This window comes from Rhineura floridana, chromosome 2 (genome assembly GCF_030035675.1).
Source record: "Rhineura floridana isolate rRhiFlo1 chromosome 2, rRhiFlo1.hap2, whole genome shotgun sequence".
Taxonomy (NCBI): Eukaryota; Metazoa; Chordata; class Lepidosauria; order Squamata; family Rhineuridae; genus Rhineura; species Rhineura floridana.
The window spans coordinates 54,163,227-54,186,670 of NC_084481.1; the positions used below are offsets into that span (position 1 = coordinate 54,163,227).

Consider the following 23,444-nt stretch of genomic DNA (forward strand, 5'->3'; position numbering starts at 1 on the left):
GAGCGAGTGGTGGCCAACCAGTTGTCAGCACACTTGGATGAAACGGATTACTTGGATCCATACCAATCGGGTTTCAGGACTGGTCACGGAACTGAAACAGCCTTGGTCGCTCTGGTAGATGATATGAGGAGGGCATTAGATAGGGGAGAATTCACCTTTCTTGTCCTCCTCGATCTCTCAGCGACTTTTGATACTGTCGACCACAGTATCCTTCTGCTTCGCCTGGAGGGATTGGGAATTGGAGGCACTGTATTACAGTTCCTTTCTCTCCGATAGGTACCAACAGGTAGCATTGGGGGAGGAGGTTTCAGACCCTTGGCCTCTCAATTGTGGTGTGCCACAGGGTTCTATCCTCTCTCCCATGCTATTTAATATTTATATGAAGCCGCTAGGGACAATCATTAGGAGATTTGGGCTGCAGTGGCACCAATATGCGGATGACACTCAGCTCTATCTCTCGTTTAAATCTTCACCAGAGTTGGCTGTGGAGACCTTGTCCAAGTGCCTGGAATCCGTGAGTGGATGGATGGGAAGGAACAAGCTGAAGTTGAACCCCGATAAGACCGAGGTGCTACTTGTGGGGGACAAGAGAAGGTTGGGAGATGTTGACCTGAAGTTCAATGGGGTAAGTTTACCCTTGAAGGACCAGGTCCGCAGCCTTGGGGTTGTACTTGATTCCAGGCTGTCCATGGAGGCTCAGATTTCGGCAGTGAGCCGGGCAGCCTGGTATCAACTACACCTCATACGAAGACTGCAACCCTACCTTCCTGTTCATCAGCTCCTACTGGTAGTACACGCCCTGGTCACCTCTCGATTGGATTACTGTAATGCGCTCTACGTGGGGTTACCCTTGAAAACGGTCCAGAAATTACAACTTATACAAAACGCGGCGGCTCGACTACTTACGAATAGTCGCCGCCGGGATCACATCACACCAGTGTTGTTGGATCTACACTGGCTTCCAGTTGCTTTCCGGGCCCAATTCAAGGTGTTGGTATTAACCTTTAAATCCCTATACGGTCTCGGCCCAGTTTATCTAAAGGAGCGCCTTCAACGCCACCAATTATGCCACCCGACACGATCAGCCACACAGGGCCTTCTCTCAATCCCGCCGACAAAAACAGCTAGATTGGCGGGAACTAGAGAGAGGGCATTCTCAGTGCCGGCCCCCACCTTATGGAACTCCTTCCCACAAGATCTCCGGCACGCCTCTTCCCTAAATGTATTCCGTAAAGCCTTAAAGACCTGGTTCTTTCAACAGGCCTTTGGGATTTCCGGGGAGGGTTAACTGTTATGACTGAATTGCCTCTAACCCTGTACTAGTATTGTTCTCGCTGCTATATTGTTTTTACATTGTATTATTGTATTTTATTGTATTGTGTTTTAATTGTTTATATGTACGTCGCCTAGAGTGGCCAATGGCCAGGTAGGCAACACATAAATTAAATTTTATTATTATTATTATTATTATTATTATTATTATTATTATTATTATTATTATTATTACAGTAGTTGTGTTCTGTTTACCTGAGTTCTTAGTTTCTTTGTGTATAATTCTTACATGCTTCTCATACAATTTAAAAATGCATTTCAAATTAGTAAAGACGTCACAATGTCTGAATTGTGAAGTTTGAGCAGTATTGCATTATGATGATGTTTGAGCCTGCATGGTACCCCTGAACACAGTTCATTTTAACATGTGCAACACTTTCAAAACATGCCTGTCTGAAAACAAAGAAACATACTTCCCTCACAAACCACAATTCCCCTATACTTTTTGAAAAGTGCATAAGGGAAAATATATACAAACTCCACATCTTTTCTGAAACTAATGACCACATTTGCATGTCACACTTAAAAGTATGTTGCACAAGTTGCAGCAAGCCTTGGGCTCATGCGGTCCCACTCTTCTGTTGAGATAAAGAGTTTAGAAGCTTCTGCTTCCACTTTTAGTTAATCAGTTTGCCTTGTCACGTGGACCCACAATTATGGTTATCCCTATGTTTCAACAAGCTAGCTTCATAATCCATAGTGTTAAGCACAGTTTGTTGCTCCAAGCAACATGACAAACCATAGCTAACTGAAAGGGAAAGCAAAGCTTCTGAATTCTCAGCCACATGACAGAACGGGAGGGCTGTGGCTTGTGCACATCATGCTAAGCTAAAATTTAGTGTAACAAGAATTTGGTTAATCTTGCTGCTTGAGTTACATGGGAAAATGTAAAGGCCACGCTTGCCTTAAGCATGTTTTCAGGCTATAGGTAGTGGATTCCTCGTGCCATCATATCCATGCATGATGAAACATTCCTCCCTATGCAGTGGTTTTGAATGTGTGAATTACTATCATGAGACAGTCTGTAATATGTTAAGTCACTTTTGGTGAGTCTCCCAAAATTTGGAGCACAGGCATTCTTGTTCTGCTCCTCTTCAACTGAGGAGTGGGCAAAGCTATCCGGAATACAAGCCCTTGTGCATAGGCAAAAGCACTCAGGGAGAGTTACTGCTTTATGTAGCAGAGGTGATTATGTTTTGCTGATTATTAGATTTTCAGTCTGATCCATAAGGGATTGATATTCTGAACAGCTTGGTCCCAACATAGCTCCTATTTTGCCCACCTTTTCCCATGAAAGAAAGACAGAATTCCATATATTAATGTGAGGTGAATAAATCTCTGGATTATTGTGTGACAGTAGCACAATAAGGTCTTATCAGTACTAGCATTGCAACTTCCAGAATTAGTACAGGTAAAAGCTGGGCATAAAATTGTTGCTCGCCTCTGTCACAAGACAAATATTACCATATTTCAGTCACGTGATTTCTTTTACATATAGACAATTTGTTCTGTTTCTTACTAGGTCTGTGGACAAAACTGTTATGATTTTTGAAACTGTAAGTATGTAAGAGATTCATCATAATTGTGCAAGTATAGCAATGTATTAAAGGACTGGTGAGCTCTTTCAGTGGTGCAGGACCTGTTGTAATCAGATGTAGGTTTTATGCTTGAAACCAAAACAGGGCATAGGATTGGGCTGTTGGCATCTTTTTATTATGAATTTTGAGAAGCTAACCAAGGATAAATGTTTAAAATACATCAATAGCTCATTATCTTGTTTATATCTTGAAGTCAGCTTAGTAGGTGCTATTGCATACTATGGTGTAGTCTCTGGAAGTTATCAGTATGCGATTTCAGGTTTCTATTTCATAATCAAATAGTTTGAACATGAACAATGAACATACTAAATACTCCCTTGCAGTGATCCTAATACAAAGAACTTCAAGAAAGGCAGAAGGCTATATGTGTGCTGATTTGCTTATGGATTTCCCATAGCGCTGAACATCAAAGTACCTTATAGTTCCAATCAACATCTGGGAAGATTGACCTGGAGAAAGGAGATGCCTCTTTCTCTGGTCTGGTTCATATGACATTAAACTGTAGTTTAAAACTGCTGTGGACAAAACAAGCCAGAATCTGAGTCATCATGTTGTCTGACCCTGGGCTCTCATGGTTTGTTTCTCTCTAAACAAAGCAATGAACTGCAATTAAGGTTTGTTCTTGGCTTACTGCTCATGATTTGTTTGGAGGAACCAAACCATGAGCCTAGGTTTAGATGACATGGCAGATCAGACTCTGACTTGTTTTGCTGTTGCATGGCAGCTGTAGGAGTGTGTGTATGCGGACATCACAGGAACATTTGGCTATTAAACCACAGTTGTTTAAAACAATAGTTTACTGTGAAGTGCAAACTGGGTCTGTGTTATGCAGAGGAGGAGTGGGAAAAAAGAACCTGGCCAAGTCAAAACAGTTCTTTCTGCTTCTGCTATGCCTCTAAAGCTTATGATGCTGTGAGGGAACTGATGCAACACCATCAGGCCAGCCTCCTATGCTCCTAGACAACCTGTGTAGGGAGGTTATTTGCTGCAGATTATCTTTCTTCTGAAGCATGCTTTTATCCCACCAGAACAATTTTTTAGACACATATTTTGCTGGTGCTTGATTGATACCAAGCAGAAGTTTAATACTGTTGACTCAAAGACCTTTCTTGGCTATTCTGAATTGCTAAAATAGACAAATAGTATGGAAAATTAGTGTGGTTAATCTTGTTAAAATATTGTGTGATTAAATGCTATGCACGTTACCCATTTTTATAATTATTTTAAAAACTTTTTTCAATTAGCCTTTCATACATTCATTTTATTACAGTTCTTTTTAATAATAAAAGTGGAAAAATATCCTGCTAGGTCTTCATGAAATGGATGTCAGTGTAAAATTAGGAGTGTCTTACTTTGAGATACATATTTAGATATTTTAGAGCAGAGGTAGGAACAGCCAGCCCATAGGCCCATGTACAAGGAACATGCTGGTGAAACAAACACCTGCAGCTGGTGAACAGAAGGTTCAGTCCAGCTGGGTGCTGCTTTATTAGCGCATTCCCTATGGGGAATGTGCTAGTGAAGGAGACCCCTCCTTCCACCCCATGGGTCAGCTTTGTCAGATGAGCAGGACTACCCACCTATCAGTCACCTGATGTCAGATGATTGACAGCTGCATAACCCCACCCACCTGTCAAAGTTGGCCCACAGGAGTGGGAGGAGATAAAGATCCGGTCCAACAGGCCGAAAAGATTCCCTATCCCACCTTAGAGGGTAGTTGCATTAGTCTGTGGCAGAAATAACAGCAAAGTCTCTTGTTGTGGCATAAGCCTTCATGGGACATGAAGGAGTTACTTGGGAGAGTAAGTATTTTTCTTACAATTTTGTGGGAACTGAATCTTGTGACTTCTGAACACGTTGCTTAGAGAAACCACTATTTTCAAGAGGAAGGAAGCAGTATATGCACTTATTAAAGCAATGTAAGATATGTTTGTGAAGGGTAACATCTAGTGGCCAAGTATGCTTACCACAATATTTTTGTTCTACTGCTTAACCCAAATATTGCAGGGTAATTCAAGTCATGTTTCAGTTACTGCTTTTTCTCAAACATGGCATAATTCTAAGTAGATTGTCGTCAACACAGGTTTTTTTTTTTTAAATTAAGCACTTAGGTCATCTGAAATATTCTGTGATAAAGTACTGTCATTGGAAGATAGGGAATGTCTGTGCATTTATGAAGCTTTCTTCTGCCACTGCTAATAATTCAATTGTAATTTCAGGCAAATTGTTCAAGCTATCTGGTCCTTAATTACAAACATCTGTAAATACATTTCTTATATCTATACTCTTTGGATTAAAACTTCCAGTAGACATTTCCCAGTAGAAATTTAGATTATTGGTTATAGTTCTATTTCTCATAGTCCTAACATAGATAATATTTTGTTGTTGGCAGAACACTGGGAGCATCCTACACGTTTTGACTCAGCATACCAGGTGTGATATTAGCAAACATTGTTCATTATATTAGCCAGCAGTAGCTGTTAAAATGTGATATGTCTCTACCAGGTTGCTTTTATTTCTAGATATGTTACAACTTGTGCCTTTGCACCAGAGATGCCACTATTTGCTACGGGTTCAATGGATAAACGTGTGAATATCTGGCAGTTAGAACCAAAACAACTTTTCACAGGTTAGTTCAGGATGGCTTTTGTCTTGTGCTTTATAAACGCCACACCACCATTTGTTAAGTTACAATCTATACAAAATCTGTTCAAAATTGGTGGACTTGCAATGGCTTTCTAAGCCCTCAGGCAGGTCTTTCCCATAGTACTGATGTCCAAGGGATATGGAAAGCAGAATACCTTTGTAAATGTTTTACAAAATTTTTCAACTGTTAAACAAATTAACAAATAAATGGCTTCTTTTTTACAAAAAAGAAATATATCCTGCCATTTACATACGCCTCCAGGTGACGACATCACATAATTGTAAAACAGTAAGACAATACAAAAATAAAGAAAAAAAGCAGCATTAGCCTTCTAATAAGTCAAGGAAATTCACATGATATAACAATTTGAAAAATATGATTCAAAATATAGGATAGTTATATTTAGAGTGGTGTTCAAAGTCTGGATTATGGTCTGGGTTGTTTAATCTGAAATACATTCTTCATGTTTCATTTTTTCCCTTTCATCTGTTCCAGGAAGTTCAGTAATAGAGGAACCAAAGATACCAGCTGAGAGCTGGTCAGAAGAAGTAGTTTCAGTTTGGCTATGCAAAGTTGGGTTACAAGACCTAGTTGAGATTTTCAAAAGGAACAATATTGATGGTAAAGAACTGCTGAGTCTTACAAAAGAGAGCCTGACTGATGATTTAAAAATTGGTAAGACTGTACAAAAATAACTATTTGATAAAATTTTTAGGTTTGTTTATGCCAGTCTTCTGAAACTTAGTGCCCTCCAGGCTTCAACTCCCATTAACTGCAGCCAGCATGGCCAATGGCCGGGGATTATGGGAGTTACAGTCCAAAATGTCAGGAGGGAACCAGGTTGGGAGAGGCTGGTTAATGCTGTATATTTATCCTTGCAAAATTCTTCAGCAGTACTTGTGACAGTATACATTTTCACAGTGGCATGTTTGGTGTTTTCCTGTTCCTTAGGACAACTATGACAATGGCCCTGTTCACACATTACATTCAACGAGTGTATAGTCTGCGTACCTGAGTACACAAGTTGTTTGGCTGTATGCGCATACAGTTATTCTTATGTAACATTCAGCGAGTATACAGTCTCCATTATATACACAGTTGCTACCAGGAAAAATAAATGGCTTCAATGACACTTATTAAAGCAATTCCCTTAAAGCAAGGCATACTGGGTCTGTTATACTTCCTGAAACTGTTTCCTATCAAGGCATGCATTCAATAGAAAGAGTTTTGGCAGAAACAGGAATGTAGTTTTACTCTTTTCATTTTTCCTGAAGACTTACGTTTTTAAAATCAAAACACCAACTTTCAAAAAGAAAATACCAACTTCTGTAACTATTATAATTATCACTATTAAAACATTGCATTTTTCATTGTCTGTTATTCTTGAAGTATGTATGGTTTTTGATGCAGACTTTCATGGAACAATCCTATACATGTCTACTGAGATATAAGTTCTATATAGATCAATAGGACTTACTCATAGATAAATCTGTGTAAGTGCAGACCTAAATATACTGAATATTTATACATGAAAATATTTTGAGGAGGAGGGGCTGCAACAAAAACAAGCTGCTTAAAAGAATATGAACTGAAATGATTCTTCCAACATGGTACACCTGATTATTTCTTGAGGATATCATGCATTTTAATACACAGAACTACACTCAAAATATAAATGTGGGGAAAATTATTTATCAGTTGGACTTTCCAGTCTGCTGTTCCCACTGTAACATACTCTGTCCCCTGGAAAGTCTTTCCAAGTATTTGGGAAACACTAACGCTCTGGGGTGTGGTTTTTACGGTTTTTCAGTGGAAATGTTTGTAGCTCTGTATCAAAAAGTGATCATAAGTGTCTCTTTTTATGAACTATGTCATAATGTTTAGCTTTTGGATAGCACTTTAAATGCAGGGTGAGCAGAAAGTAGATTGAAATGTATTGGTATATCTCAGGGTGACTCACAGAAGATCAGTGAGGATTTCAGACTCCTGTTTCACAACAAAAACAAGAAAATGACCACCCCACCATTATACTGCTAAAAAGAAGAAAACTAGGGGTTAGTAATCAGGAGTGGATTTTTCACTGTGAGCTCAGTTCAATTCTGGAACTCAAAACAAATCCCTGGGCTAAGAATTATTTAATTCTAAGTTTATATTTTGTGGCTTGCTCTGGTTGATGGATCTTGGGTTTTTGTAATAATAATAATGATTTAAAAAATCAATACCAAAAACCTGAAGTCTAACCATCCTGCTCTGGAGTATTATAACCCTACAAGACAGGCTTGTGTTACCATAAAACCATGTGATGCAGCTACTTCTGGCAGAAGTTTCTAATGCAGGCAGCCATTATCACATGTTTGACCATCAAGTGTGTCTAATTTTGATGCATGACACTTGATGCAGAAGGTGAGAGCTACACAGAGATGAGCAAATGCACATTTTTTTCTTCTCAGTTTCTGGGTACACAGTAAAAAGGTGACATTGCTTTTTTGAGAATGCCTTCTTTGGCAAAGAGTCTTACCTCTATTATCATAGTTTCATTCTTGCAAGCATTCCTTTGAACTATGCTACAACAACCCTGCAAAGTAGGCCTGTGCCCATACAAATGATTTAGTGCAGGGATGGCCAGAGGGTAAAGTGTAATCTGTTAGTAGATCCCTGGGAGATTTGAAGTCAGTTGGCAAGCGCTTATGGCTTCCAGGTGTTTAACAATAGCAACAAAAGAAAACACACCTGTTTGGAAATTTGACAACTGAAATTAAGAATACTTGTGGAAAGTAGGAATAGATCTATGTGTAGAAAGACTGAGCTCATCTCAGTTCTGATAACCCTGTGCTCAGCAACTCCTCAGAGACGCCATGTTCTTTCATACTAGATGTATGTCTTTTGCAGCTGGCTGTAGGTGGTGGCTCTTGGGGTTCTAGGAAAACACAAGGTAGATCCCAGACTCTGCAACAGCGGTGCTCTCCCGGTAATGGCAGCATTGCCACTCACTGAATGGGGATGGGGCAAAGTGCCTGCCAGTTCAGGGCTGGTAGCACCACCATCCTGCAGCAGGTGGGCACACACCTGCAGGCTTGTGCTGCATTCCACCAAAGTACCCCCAACCTTGCCATCTCAGTGCCACTGCCATTCTGCCTTCCCCCCATGCTGACCTATGCCATCAAAATATTTCTCTGGCTATATTTCTCTCTCTTGAACTTTAGGAGGAAATATAAAGCACACAACACAATTTACATTACCATTGATTTCAATAGGTTTTAAAAGACCAAGGAAGAAAAGTATAGTGGGTAATTTATATTGTGATTTATAGAGTTATTGTAATGTACAGGTTCTGCAAAAGCCAGTGTGGTGTAGTGATAAGCCTACTAGGCTAGGGCCTGGGAGACCTGGATTCAAATTCTCATTCAGCTATGAAACTCACTGGGTGACTTTTGGGCTAGTCACCTTAGCCTAAACTACTTCACAGGGCTATTCTGAGGATATATTGAGGAGGCGCAGGGCTAAGTATGCCACATTGAGCTCTTTGCAGAAAAGTTGAGACATAAAGGAAATAAGGCATTAAATAAAATTAAGGCTACAATCCTATGCACATGTACTTGAGAGTAAGCTCCATAGAACAGTGAAAGTCACTTTTGAGTAAACCTGCTTGGGATTATGTTGTTAAGATACAAAGGATAACTATTACCCAAAGTTTCTCATATTTATTGATAACTCTCATTTCTGAGCAATATGTTACCTAGCCACTGAGTTATTTTATTATTGCAGTTGTGATGCAGCTATTATTCATTACATGCCATGGGGGTTTGGAGCAAGTTTAAAGCAGACTTTTTGGAATCTATTTGTGGCACAATCCTGAAGAGTAGATGTTGCTTGCTATGGAGTAGCACAAGAGTCACATGATGACACATTGAACGTTTAACAGACTTATTATCAATTTTATATGTATTGATAAATCACCTAGTGTTTAAAGGAGATAATTGAATTTAGATGTTAAAGGCTGTAATTCTGTGTTCACTTTCACTTCAAGAGTAAGCCCATTAAATTCAATGGAAGTTATTTCTGAATGAACATGGTTAGGACTGCACTGTCACTTCAGATTCCTAAGACTTTCTCTCCACTCCCTTTACTAGATTATTCACACATCCTTCCACCTTCTCTCAAGATAGCAATTTTCACTTGTCTGAGCCCACGGGGCCACACAAGTTCTGCTTCAGAGTATTAGGTCCCCACCCCAAGCCTTTTCTCTCTTTATTACCGCTCTGTTGTCCTTTCACTTCTTCCTACATTCCCTTCAAAGTGATGCTGCAATTCTATCCTAACCTCACTTACCTGGGACTTACTTCTGGGTAAACATGGCTGGACTGGACTGTGAGCAGACACATAGACAAACTCTCTCCGCTCCCTTTCTCTGCCCCCCAAAACTGTTTCTTCTGTGGGGCTTGAATCCTAATCCTTTTTACCTGGGAGAAAGTCCCACCGAACTGAATGGGATTTACTTCAGGGTAGGCATGGTTAGGAATGTATTGTGAATTTAAACCAAACTGATTTTTTTTTTAAAAACTAACAATTTAGATAGCCCATGCCTAACTCTAGCTTCCCTGACAGGGATCACTCTTTTTTTTTAGGCAATCCTAACTCACCTTACCTGTGAGTAAGCCCCATTGATGGAAGTGGGACTTACTTCTGAGTAGACATTTTTAGAATTACAGTATGAGCACCTCCCTTATCTCCCCTCACTAGGTTTCTGTTTCCCTGCCTCCTTTTGCCTTCTCTTAGTACAGCAATTTTCACTTGACTGAGACCACAAGAGGCTTGAACTCCATTTAAGTTTGTAAAAGAAACTTAATTTTTTAGAATTAACAATTTAGACAGTCCATTCCTAGCTCTAAGTTCCCTGACAGAGCCTCTCATGTTTTTAGGCACTCCTAACTCCACTTGAGAGCCAGTGTGGTGTAGTGGTTAGAGCAGCCTTTCCCAACCAGTATGCCTCCAGATGTTGTTGGACCACAACTCCCATCTTTCCTGACCATTGGCAATGCTGGCTGAGGCTGATGGGAGTTGTGGTCCAACAACATCTGGAGGCACACTAGTTGGGAAAGGCTGGGTTAGAGTGTTGGACTATGACCTTGGAGACCAGAGTTTGATCCCCACACAGCCATGAAGCTCACTGTCGCTGCCTCTCAGCCTCAGAGGAAGGCAATGGTAAACCACCTCTGAATACTGCTTCTCATGAAAACCCTGTTCATAGGGTTGCCATAAGTTGGAATTGACTTGAAGGCAGTCCATCAAAGCAACTCCACTTACCTCAGAGTAAGCTCCACTGAACTCAGTGTGACTTACTTCTGAGTAGACTTTTTAAAAATTGCAGTGTAAGACCTCCAAAGCTCCCGTCCTGTTTTTGTCTCCTTCCTTCAAACTCACTCATTGCCAGCACACAGCAGCTCTGTTTCAGTCTGGTCTCCTTTCCCACTTTTCTTGCCCTTGCCTCCATTTTAGCCTTATTCCTCTTTTCCCCTCTGTGGCTCCAGCAGCTGACATTTCCTTGAGTTTATTTCTGATTGGAAGCAGCAGCAGGAGCTGCTGCTGCTAGAACAAAGCCACAGGCTCTCCCCAGGGAGGAAAACTAATTGCTCACCGTCAACTCCACTGGACAGCGTGTAGGGAGATTCAACAAGTGAACAAAAGACCTCTTTCTTCAGGATACAGGTACACATGATGATTTCTCAAATCACCACATGTAGAGTCTTTCTTAAGAGCAGCTGAACCAAGTACAGGGGGCTTCTACCTGCATATAGAGTAACGTGTGAATACCCCCAATTTCACACTGGTATGAGATCTCAAAAAAGAAAAGAGGAATTTTTTTGTCTCCTCTCTTTAAAAAAAAGCCATATAACCAATCTTGGGTGGTAATTCTGTTTTGTGCTAGGGATTATTTTAATTAATATATTTGTATTGTAGTAGTGGTGTGACTATCTTGATCGTTGCAGTCTGAACTGCAAATATTAGGCCTGAGTACTTGATTTCACAGCCTCTTCCAGACCTTTAGTGCCTGCCTTCTGAAAAAGAGGCAGAACTATCCATCTCTTTCTCCAGTCAAACAAGCCATTCATCCATCTGATTCTAGTTTTCAGTGGTTCTGTTGACCTTGAAATGGGCATATAGGAAGCTGGACACACAGATTGGCCTTTGCTAATGCAAGCAAGGATGAAAACCAGATGCTGGCCCAAGTAAACAATGTAGGCTGTACTTATAGAAACTGATTCAGATAAAATTGAATTAGTACAGAGCTCAAGGGCAGGAGGGTTCCAGCATTTTCATGAACCTAGTTCTTCTACTCTTTTTCTGAGTCATCACAAATAGTTTTGCTAGAAATGGCATGCTGAGTGGAGTTGATTCATGAGCCATGTATGTTAGGAAGTGCGTGAGATTGTCTGAAGAATAAAGAAAACTTTCTTTTAATTTATCTAATTTCATGTAAATGGCAAGGAGAGAAAAACCAAGGCAAATTGGGGGTAGCAGAAGGAAAGAAAAAGGGGTGGTAAAGACATAAAAGGAATGGTCTCAAACACTTTTGGTTCTAACCCTGCCTACCTTTGGGTCTGGTCCTGCCCGCTGCCACTATGCAGCTCCCAACAGATTGCCACCAAGGAAATCTCATCGTCTTTAGACTTTCAGAGGAAAATTATCCAGACTTATGGCTGTTGGTTTCACTTTTCTCTGCAATGTATGGTTTGTTTCACTTGCTTGAGTAGCCTGCTTTTCATTATGCAGGCACCTCTATCATATTCTACTTTAAGAACTGCTCTTTGAATTATGGGAGTTACAGTCAAACAACATTTGGAGGGCCCCTGGGTGGGACAGAGGCTAGGCCTATATGATTTTAAGTGGCTTTCGGTTTTACAGTGTTGTGAATGTGGGGATGGCAGCACAAGTTATCAGACTCCAATGTGCCATTTTTCCTTCAGTGGTGTAAGTGTGTGTATATAGAGATATTGCCTGTTGTTTATTTCTTTGATGTCTCTAGTTTTTGCTGTCCCAGTAGGGACGGTGCTATCACCACCTTAGCGGGAACCACAAAGCAGTATGAGTGAACAATCTCATTAGCATCTGAATTCATTATTAATCCTTCCCTTCTGTACACTGCCCAAAAGCTGGAACCCATAAACATTTACATACTTCATGGAAGGGGAAGTGCTTCTGTGTACATTTCTCTAAATATTCAAGGAGGCCAACGTTTCCAAGCTTATCAGTTGAGACTAATCAGATAATGCTGATGGTTAGCTTATTTGAAAATTGAAAGCAGTGGGACTTAAGATGGAGTCCCTAGCTGGGCTGACCTCTAGTGTAACACTACCACTCTGTGGAAAAATCAACATAATAACTTGTTCCATGAGTACTACGGCTTTTAATGACACCACTGAGAACTAATTATAAGCTACAAATAAGAAAATAATAGAAGATCTGGCAGAGCATGTCATAATGAGACCAGTTATGTGATGTACTAGGTAAACAAAATCTAAAATATTTTAGTTAGCAAAACTTGCTATCCTCCATTATTCATAAAAAAGTAACAGAATAAGACAATGGCAGGCTATTACTTATGGGTTTCCCTACAAGTTGGTAAATACAATGTGGAATACACCACAGGTAGATACAGCTATAGGCACATATTTATATATGTGTTAGGAATGATTTTCCACCCAATTGGAAGCTTAATTTAAGATTTAAATATCAAATTGTTTTTTAAGTTCCATCTCACACACAAAACAATCTATTCTTACAGCATATCTAGTTTATATAACATCAGTTATATGCTGGCTTTCACCAGAATGATTACGAGGCAGTTTACAAAAATAAGAGCAATACAACAGAGACTGCTATAAGCCTATTGAGCCACCTCAGCTCATGCAATTTTAGGATGTTTCCCCTATAGAATTCCAGTGGTATGTGGACATTAACAGAGTTGAGCAGAAGCCGCCTGACTTCATGGTACAGCAGGACATCTGCTGCTGCTTCAGATGCTCCCTGTGCTTTGGTAATGACAAAATGTGGTGGAGAAACTAAAAGCTAAAGTTCATGTTTGGCCTAACTTGCATAAAAAGTACACCTATTGTTGTTAGATTTATATCCCACCTTTCCTTCAAGAAGCTCAAGGTGTCACACAATTTCCCTCTTCTCCACTTTATCTTCACAACAAACCTGTGAGATAGGTTAGGCTGAGAGCCTGTGACTGGCCCAAGGTTACCCAGTGAGTTTCATGGCTGAATATAGGTTTAGTTAACTTGATGATAATCCAGTCTTACATGCTTCCTGGCAACTTCACCTGTGTGGAAAAACTAATGTTGAAGGAGAAAAAAACAATACATGCGAGGCCTGTCCTGGTTCTTTTTATGTCTTGGATAATGGCTTATGATGTCTGCCATTTGAAATGTCAGTTGTTGTTTAAGTCTCCTTTCTATCAGGAGCCTCCTTTATTTTGTACTCTGCCTTTCATTGGGTAGTCAAAGTAGTCAAATGTTTTTTCTCTCAACATGATGCTCAGAAGCCCGTTACCAAATTCTTCCACGCTACACAGGAAGTAGATTGGACTGTGAAAGACCAATCCACATTGTACTTGCATTTTGACAAATTTGTAGGGCAGTACAATATCTCAGAGATGAGGTCAGATCTCCTGCTCCCCTGGTGCATTCATTATAGCTGCCCAATTTCCCTGCATTTTAAAGTTTGATAGAAATATATGTTGGCTTATAGGTATGTTTGTAAACTGGAAGGGTTTTTTGTCTATTAGTGAATATTTTTTTAGTTAAGTAATGAAATGTATTACTTCATTTTCAGAAACCCCTTTACATTCGGACATCCTTTTAAAAAAACGTTACGAATACCATTAAGGGTGTAATCCTGTGCTGCCACGGAGGGCAGCTGAGTGGCTGTGGGAAGGAGGCCCAATCTTGGAGGCCTTGTTGCAGCAGTGAAAAAGTCCTCCACCATTAGGGTTGCCATATTCCAGTTTCACAAATTTGGGCAGGCTAATTTGCATATTATGCAAATTATTTGCTGATTATGCAAATTAAGTATATTAATGGTTGCATTGTCCCATTGTTTTTACCACCAAAAATTGGGGGAGGAGGTGAGGAAACTTTTTGTACTTGTGTTTTCAGCCTTAAATGCTTAGACTCTAGTTTCCAACACTATTGTATTGGAATATTTATTTAGAGAATTTGTATCCTGCCCTCAGGGCAGCTTACAAAAACATTAAAAATACACAATCAGTCAATTAAAAGTAATATTGTGACTGAGATGTTGTCTTAGCAACAGTTAAGAAATGTGTAATGAACGCTACAACCTGTAACGCAGATAGAAATCAAGATTTCAGTATGATTAGTTCAATCAATAATCTTTATGTAATTAGCTTCAAAGCAAGCAGTGCTGTCATAGAATCTTTTCCAACACTAGACTATACTCCTGCATAAATTTGAAGTACCGGAAGACACCCAACCTTATGCTTATGCTGAGCAGTAAATTGAAGATCAGCAAGTAAATAGGAGTGATATATTCTATCTCTAAGAGTATTTAATATGCCACTAGAAAGAACAGATCCTTGGTGTGCAGCAAGGTTTGCCTGAACTTCAGAGTATTTTGAGCATACGGTGTATATGGAGTTCTGCCAGAAATAGTAGTAGTAGGAAAAATACTTATATACTGCTTTTCAACAAAAGGTTCCCAAAGTGGTTTACATAGCAAAATATATAATGTGTGAAATTTGACTGTATGAAAGAAGATAGCTACAAACAAATCATTTTCATTTAAATTTATATAAAGGAAATTCTCCCCAGTCCTTGCAAAAACAAGAATTGGGCTTTGAATATGTGAAATACTAATAAAGAAAATGGATCCTCTAAATACGAGCTGAGTGCATTATACCACACTAAATTCTAAGCTTGACTCTGTTAATTTGGCATTAGGAATAAGGGATTTCAGCTACTGTCAGGGGACAGATATGTAGTACCAAGAGCAAAATGTACCATATAGTAACCAAATAACTTTTCCCAAAAAGTGATGAATGTGGGGTGGATTGTTGCATTCCTATTGGTCTTAAGGGGTAAAGGTTGCATTTAAGACACCCTCGGACACAGAGGCAATTGAGGTGAAAGCTGCTTCTTCTTGCCGACTCAACCATGTGTTGATCAAATGAGCATGTGCAGTTTTCTAAACTGCTAGATTCTGCATATGCAGCAGGCAGGCTAAAATTATTGATTTTCCCTGCACAGCTGTGGTGTCCTTCATTGGCTAACAACAATGGAAGGCAGGAATAGGCTGATTTCTCAGAAAATGGGCAGGAAACTGTCTCCACGTTCTGCCTTGTATCTCTGGATCCACAAGGGCCAGAGACTTGCTTTTTTTAAAAAAAATGAAAGCTGGGAATTCGGGCCACCTAATGGGCTAAGAGGGCACCGGGTAGCATTGCTAACTGGGCAATATGACAACTCTATCCACCATTGCTCCACTAACAGCACTTGAACAGCAGAGAGAGATGGTATTAGGCACCAGATGAAGGAAAACCTTGGATCCACAGCCCTCCCATGCCCCGATGAAGAGGCATACTTATTTTCTATTCCATTGAAACTAATGAGGGAGGGGTGCAGTTCAGTGGAGAAGGGTGAAAATGGGGAAAGCATAAAATTGCAGATTAAAAAATTAAGTAGCCATGAGCCTGAAAACATACAACAAAAGTTCATTTGGGGAATGGTTGGGGAAGTGGCAGAGCATCTGCCTGGTGTGCAATAGGTCCCAGGGTCAATCCCCAGCATCTCCAGGTAGGACTGGGAGTGTCCCCTGCCTGAAAACCTGGGGAGCCATTGCTTTTAAACAGTAGACAATACTGTGCTGGATGGACCAATAGCCTGACTCAGTGTAAGGCAGCTTCCTATGTTCCCTTCCAAAAGCCCCAATGGGGTAAAACCTTTATTAGGCCCAACCAAAATGTCAGAGTTGTAAACTCTTCTTCAGGCTGGTTATTAAACAGAGGGTGTATGTGGAGGAAAAAGCAAGGCATGATGTAAAGGCCCTAAAGTCTACAGTTTGTAGCAGTCTTAAGTGCAAGAAGAATTATGCAATTAGATTAGTGTCTGTTACATACTCAAGATTTCAGATTTCTTATTAGCAATTTGGGAGACAAAATCTGAAAATGTTGGCTTCATATACAAAAATATGGTTTTCTAGCTTTCTGGACTAATAGCAGGTGTCAGCAACTCCCAGCCCAGACTTCTGCTTCCCTTGTCCAGTATCTTGCCTTACCTAAGCAACCTCTGCCATCCTCAACTGTACCTCAGTTGGCGCCATTTTCCACTTTGGTTGAGACTTTGTTGTCTTGAGACCCTCTCCAGCCTTGGTCATCCTTTGATCCACAGTCATCCTATGCTCCCCTGTGGGGTCTTCTTTTGACTCTGGACTTTCTTGCTGAGCTCAATTTCTTCAGAACTTAAGAGGCCTTCCTTTGTTGCAATACAGTTGTCTCAGCCTACTTTTACTTCTTGTATTGTGGAGCGATGGGAGTCCTCCCCTAACTCTTTTGATGTCCTACCTCTACTTGGATTGAGGAGCGAAGGGAGTCCTCCTAACCCTTTTGATGTTTCCAGGGGAAAAGCTCTGCACTCTTTGGAGGCTGGACTAGATCCCCTTGTTCCTTTTATTACTCCTGAAGGCAACAAGGCTAAGTGGAGTGGTGAGTCTGAAGAAGAGGAGGATTCCTCTCACTGTTTTTTTCAATCCTCGGACTTCCTCACTTTATTTTGAAAGTCCCTAGACATCTTGGGTTTGGACAAGCCTCCACTGGAGCCGTCTCTTACACCAATAAAAGGAGCCAAATTTTTGAAGGCTCCCAAGTCTTCAGTTCTTTCCTTTCCAGTTCCCTTGACAAGATGGTGAAGGATGATTTGGCCCATCTTCACATATGCCAAGTATCAACTTTTGCTAACAAATACTATTTGTTAGACCCTGCGTTCATGAATCTGCTGGAGGTCCCAGAAGTGAATGGGCCAATTTTGAGTCTGGTCTCAAAATCTCTCCTTCCTAAAGAAGGGGTCTCTCAATTCAAGGATGCTTCAGAAAGGAGGCTGGACTTCGCTCACCAAAAGACTTGTGATGCCACTGAGTATGCAATCAGGGCATCTTGGCGCTGCTTCATTGTTCACCAGAGCTTCCATGAGGTGGCTTGATGAGCTGCTTGATGATCCTCAGCCCGACCCAGCAAGACTGTGCAAGACCCTAGTCAAGCTGCACAAGGCTGCAGTTTTGTGGTTGATGCAACTCTTGACTCTACACAGTTTGCAGCCAGGACCATGTCCACAGGCGTGGTGGCCTGGTGGACTCTTTGGCTCCACCATTGTGATGCTGACAATACGTCTTGCCTCAACCTCTCCATGGCTCCTTACATGGGTGCCATGCTGTTTGGGGACAAGGCTGTTAAGGCCATCCTGGTTGATCCTAAAGACAAGAGGAAACAACTAAAAGAGATGAGACAAAGCTGCCTGCAGGTTTTCACCATATCCCTATCAGCCTTTCGTGTAGTGCAGTCTGGAGGGAGGGGCCTTGATTTTCATTCCTCAAGAGGCTACTGGAACAAGCAGTGCTTCTTTGGCCATTCCGAAACCAGTCTGCTGGATGCCCTGGTTGTCCTTAAACCTCAGGAAGAGGGAGCATTAACAGCACCAGTACTGACACCATTCTGATGGGTTGCAGGCTCCTTCATTTTGGGGAGGCTCGGAAGCGGATAACCATGGACTCTTCATTGTGGGATTCGTGATTCACCGTTACTTCATAGAATTCCAACAGCTTCCTCCTTACAGGTTTCCCCCCTTGCCTCTGTCCAACTCCCTGGAGAGGCGGGCTGTCATGGCAGAAGCCATACGTCACCACCTCTATATAGCAGTAATAGAGCCTGTGAATCCCAACAACTGTTATTTAGGTTTTACTCCATTTTGTTTGCAGTACCCAAAAAGGACCATTTGTGCAGGACTATTTTAGACCTCCAATTTCTCAACACCTTTGTCAAGTATTGGTGTTTCAAGATGGAGTCCCTGGCATAGATTGTGGAAGCTCTTCAAGAAGGGGACTTACTGGCTTCGATTGATTTGACAGAGGCCTCTCTGAGTGCCAATCTTGCCTGCCCACAGACAGTTCCTGATGTTTGCATATGGCCAGGCTCATTTCCAGTATTGGGCTTTGCTGTTTGGTCTCTCCTTGGCTCTGAGGGTGTTTCCAAAGATTATGGTTACCATGGTAGCGCATCTCTGCTTCCAGGGTATCCATATCTATCCATAATAGGACGGCCTCCAGCTGCGGGTGGACAGCTGGATGCGGGTATCTACTCATGTGCACCTCATCATTACAGTGTTGAGGGACCTCTGTTTCCTTGTAAACCTGGAGAAGATCCACCTGACCCCAATACAGTGCCTTCAACACCTTGGAGTCATACTGGACACTGTGCAATGTTTTTTTTGTCCCTGGGGAGAATCACTGTCACAGATAGAGAGCATCTCTTGATATCCTGGAAGATGGCTGATGCAATGTTCATTGCCAGAGCCCTGGACCTGTTGATCTCGACAATCGGGAGAGCAAAGAGGGAGGCACCCCAAATGCACTGCAGACAAAGAGAGGGAAGCCCTCAAAGTGCCAAGCCAGCAACCAAATAAAAATGATAATTGTTTATTGCAGCCCGACACGTTTTGGGTATCATGAAACCCTTTGTCAAGGGCAATCTTGTGCAAGTAATATGCTGCTCTCTCATTGGTGTAAAACACTGATCTCGACAATCTGCACAGTTCCTTGGGCTCGTCATACTCAGCCACTCCAGTGGACCCTTCCACTCTTTCTGCTGGACACTGACAATTCCAGATGGAGGATCCAACTGTCTCCATTCCTGTCCCCCCCCTTCTATTGGTAGACATTGGCCAAGTATCTTCAGAGGGGCTCCCCACTTTGAGAACCCAAGAGGACCCTGATTACAACAGATGCCAGTGTGCTGGGTTGCAGTTCCCTCTTCGTACAAGGGACAGCAGCTGGGTGAGCTCAAAGTATAAACTGGTTGGAGCTCTGAGCGGTGTGCCTAGCCCTCCTTCACTTTCACCAGAAGTTCCACCTGACCGAAGTTGTTGTCTGGATCGACATCAGTGTGAAGGCACGTTTGAACAGTCAGGGAGGCACCTGCTCAAAGATCCTTCAAGCAGAATCAACTCTTATCTTCAGTTGGGCCAAATGTTACCTGCACTCCCTGAGGGCGGAACATCATAGTAGAGATTCAAATATTGCAGCACGCTGGCTCAGCAGGCAACGAGTGCTGCCTTGGAAGTGAAAGCTGCATCATGAAGTGTTGCATCAGCTACAACATATGTATTTGCTGTGGATTTCTTTGCCTTGAGTCAGAATGTGCAGCTTCCCCAGTTCTCCACAAGATACCACCAAATGGGCACTGAGGCAGTCAATGCACTCTTGGTTCCTTGGCCAAACACCTACTCTCTACTTCTTTCCTCCTGTCCCTTTGCTGGAACAGAGTCTCCAGAAGCTCCACCAGGCCCGTGTCCAGATAATCCTTCTGGCATCATACTGGCCATGCTAGCCATGGTTTTCCAGTCTGCTGACCCTCTCAGTCATGGATCTGTGGAAGTTACCATCGAGGCAGGATCTTCTGTCACAGGGTCCCATCTGGCATCCAGATCCCAAATGGCTGAGTCTGAGAGACTGGTTTTTGAGCAGCGCCAACTGAGTTGTTTGGGCTTCTCTAAGGATGTCATTGCTACCATCCTAGCTTCCAGGTGGCCTTCCACAGTTCATGTCTACCAAAGTACATGTTGTCCTTTGCCAAATGGTGTTTCATGAAACATGTTCATCACTCCAGTGTCACAGTTCCTTGATTTCCTCCAAGCGGGACTAAAAATGGGGGTAAAAAGCAAACACCCTGCACCGGAGGCTTCTGCCATTTTCTCCATGGCCTCCTTTGGAGCACATCCCTTGGTCAAGCACTTTCTGAAAGGGGCATCCCTTCCCTCACCTCCTGTTGTTCAATGTTTTCCCTCGTGGAGTCTTCAGAAGGTCCTGCAAGCCTTACAACGCTGTTCATTTGAGCCTCTCAGGACTGTTCCTCTATGCATACTTTCATTTAAGCTGCTCTTGTGGTAATCACGTCAGCTCTGAGGGTGTCAGAGTTGGGGGCCTTGTCCACTGCCAAGCCAAGCCATCATCTTACCTTCATTTTCTCCAATCCAATTCATCCCCTTGAAAAGGGCTGGCATTCACTCACCATATGCAGGGCTCTTGATGTGTATCTTGCGAGGACTGTGGACATTCATTTGATTGAATCAATGTTTGTCTCTTTTTACCTGAGGACTTTGGGAAGGAAGGTTACAAGTTGTAACCTGTCTTATTGGCTGAGAGCCGCATCACCCTGGCTTACGAGTCCCTTAGGATCCCAGTGCTTTGTAATATCACAGCCCATTCTAAAAGGTTGATGGCCACCTTTGCAACCAATGCTCCTGTTGTGAACATCTGCAGGGCTGTGGTGTGGTCTGCACCTAATTCCTTTATTAGGCACTATAAAATAGATTGCTATGCCTCTGCAGATGGTTCTTTTGGGAGGTGTGTCTTACAGCAGGTAGTGTCTCCTCTTAGGCAGCCTGGCACCAGCCCCCTACTGGGATTGCTTTGGTTCATCCTACCTGATGGCATGCTACCTACGGAAAATGGATCGTTGGTCTCATCTAAAAGGTGGTTTTCCTGAGTATCATGCCATAAGGACCTTCCCTGCTGGGGGGGCTCCCTGTGTTTGCACTTGCTTCAAGTACTGTAAGTTTCTAGTTCAAATTTTTCAACAGACTGTTCTGTTTGTTTTGTTACAGCTAAGGCTGTTTTTTATTGTATTGGGAGCCAAGATTGTATTGGGGGTTTTTTTTCTGCTCTGTCTCTCCTGTTTTTGTGTTCTTGAGTGCTGGACATGCATCCTGTGTTGGTTTTGTCTGAAATGGACTGGGGTGAAGACCAGAAGGAGCACCTGAAGTCTTGACTCCTGTGCATCCTGCCTTCAGACACCAGGTGGCGCTACAACCCACCTGATGGCATGATACCTGGGAAAACCACCTTTCAGGTTAGACCAGCAATCCATTTCTTCTGTCTGGTTCTTTGCTTGATGCTATTGGTTGAAGATGATGTCAAGCTGTTATGCTGCAGCTATATTCACTCTGGCCCCATTGGGCAATAAATGTGCTTGGTGGTTCCTATCCACATGTTGCCTTTTATTATTTGGAGCTGCATTATTGCCCTACAATTAATTTGTGCAAACATTGGCAGGGAAGCACTTTGGAGAATCCTGCACCTACTGTAACCTTACTCTGTGGTCTCATGATGTTTTTAAGTAGCACATCACATAATAGCAGCATTTGAAGCATTTTTCTTGCATATTATAATGTGTGAAGAAGTGATGTGTGCCTAGGTAACACGACTGGTGTATTTAGATATTTTTCGGTGTTAAAAGAAAGAGGTGGTTTTATGCAATATATGAATAGGATATGTATTTTGTAGTTTGATCGTGGCACTGAGAAATCTAAAGTCACCGGTATTGTGCATTCCTTTCCAGAATCCCTAGGTCTTCGTAGTAAAGTCCTGCGTAACATAGAGGAGCTGAGGACTGAGATGAAATTCACCTGTTTGGGTATCCCTGATGAATTCCTGTGTCCCATAACAAGAGAGCTTATGAGAGAGCCAGTCATTGCTGCGGGTAGGCGTGAAGGAAATCATTTATATGTGTTTGTTATTTCATTGCAGATAAAAAGAACCAGCTATGTATCTTTATTATACTAATTATAAACTTTTAGTGCGCAGCATTTTGATAGCAAGGGACATCTGTGCATATGTCCTCTAGTATGATCAAGATTGTAAATACAGCAAAGTGTTGTATGCAGGTTCTCTGTGGCCAAGGCTGCCATTTTGTATGCACAGTCTGGTAGACTTGTTCAGAAGGCAAACAGCTTGCTGAATCTGGACTTGCCATGCAGACACTGCCATTTTGCCTTTTGGGGGGGGGAATCTAGTTTTCACATAAAATGGCCCATGTTTGGCTCAACTTGGAGATTGCCTATAGTGCTAGAGTCCAAGTTTTCTCCTGATTTGGACTGGTGTTGATATGTCCCACTGATGCATGCTCTATAGCAGTGTTTCCCAAACTTTTATTATTTTTTTGTTGCTGGACTACAACTCCCATCAGCCCCAGCCAGCATGGCCAATGGTCAGGAATTATGGGAACTGTAGTCCAGCAACAAAAAAATAATAAAAGTTTGGGAAACACTGCTCTATAGGGATCGTGTGGCAGTGGGTGGTTTATATGTGAAGCCAGTTTATATATTTTATATTTTTTTTCAGAAGAATTTAGGTGACATCTGAGTTAATTCTAATTTTTGGTGGCTTCCTCACAACTCAGGAAAACTCTTTGGAGATTTGTCCAAGACTCTTTCAGAAACTTGTATAGAAGACTATTTGAGTTTACAGCAAATGGCTGTTGTGTTTAGCGTGCAGAGATAAGGCAGCTGCAAATTTAAATGGCAGCTTGCAAATTTCAAAGAATATTAGACATGCAACTAGACATTTTTATGTCATGCATCATAGCATATCGTACAGTGTTTCTGAGCTTAGAATGACCTGCTTTGGTATGAAATCTACAGTAATAAAACAAATATAGAGCTGCATGTAAAATTGAAAAAAGGATATGTGCCCAAGTATTCTAACTGCCAGTACAAGTCATGAACCTGCCCGGGCCCTGAGATCTTCAGGAGAGACCCTTCTCACGATCCCAACACCTTCACAAGTGCGACTGGTGGGGACAC

At 41.8% G+C, this 23,444-nt stretch overlaps 1 protein-coding gene across 7 annotated transcripts in view; it reads left to right on the forward strand.

Moving 5' to 3' along the window:
• WDSUB1 (WD repeat, sterile alpha motif and U-box domain containing 1) overlaps window positions 1–23,444 on the forward strand; it is a 63,203-nt gene that overhangs the window by 20,656 nt on the left and 19,103 nt on the right. For 5 of the 7 annotated variants that reach the window (XR_009760494.1, XM_061608714.1, XM_061608712.1 and 2 more), the window contains exons 6-10: window positions 2,855–2,888; window positions 5,323–5,363; window positions 5,453–5,559; window positions 6,073–6,252; window positions 22,202–22,342. Coding sequence is in view for 6 of the 7 variants with exons in the window: in XM_061608714.1 (XP_061464698.1) it covers window positions 2,855–2,888; window positions 5,323–5,363; window positions 5,453–5,559; window positions 6,073–6,252; window positions 22,202–22,342 (503 nt within the window). In the remaining variant the exon portion in view is untranslated. Of the gene's footprint in view, window positions 1–2,854; window positions 2,889–5,322; window positions 5,364–5,452; window positions 5,560–6,072; window positions 6,253–6,528; window positions 6,797–22,201; window positions 22,343–23,444 lie in introns of those variants that run through there. The other 2 variants (XM_061608719.1, XM_061608716.1) reach the window with 2 other exon arrangements.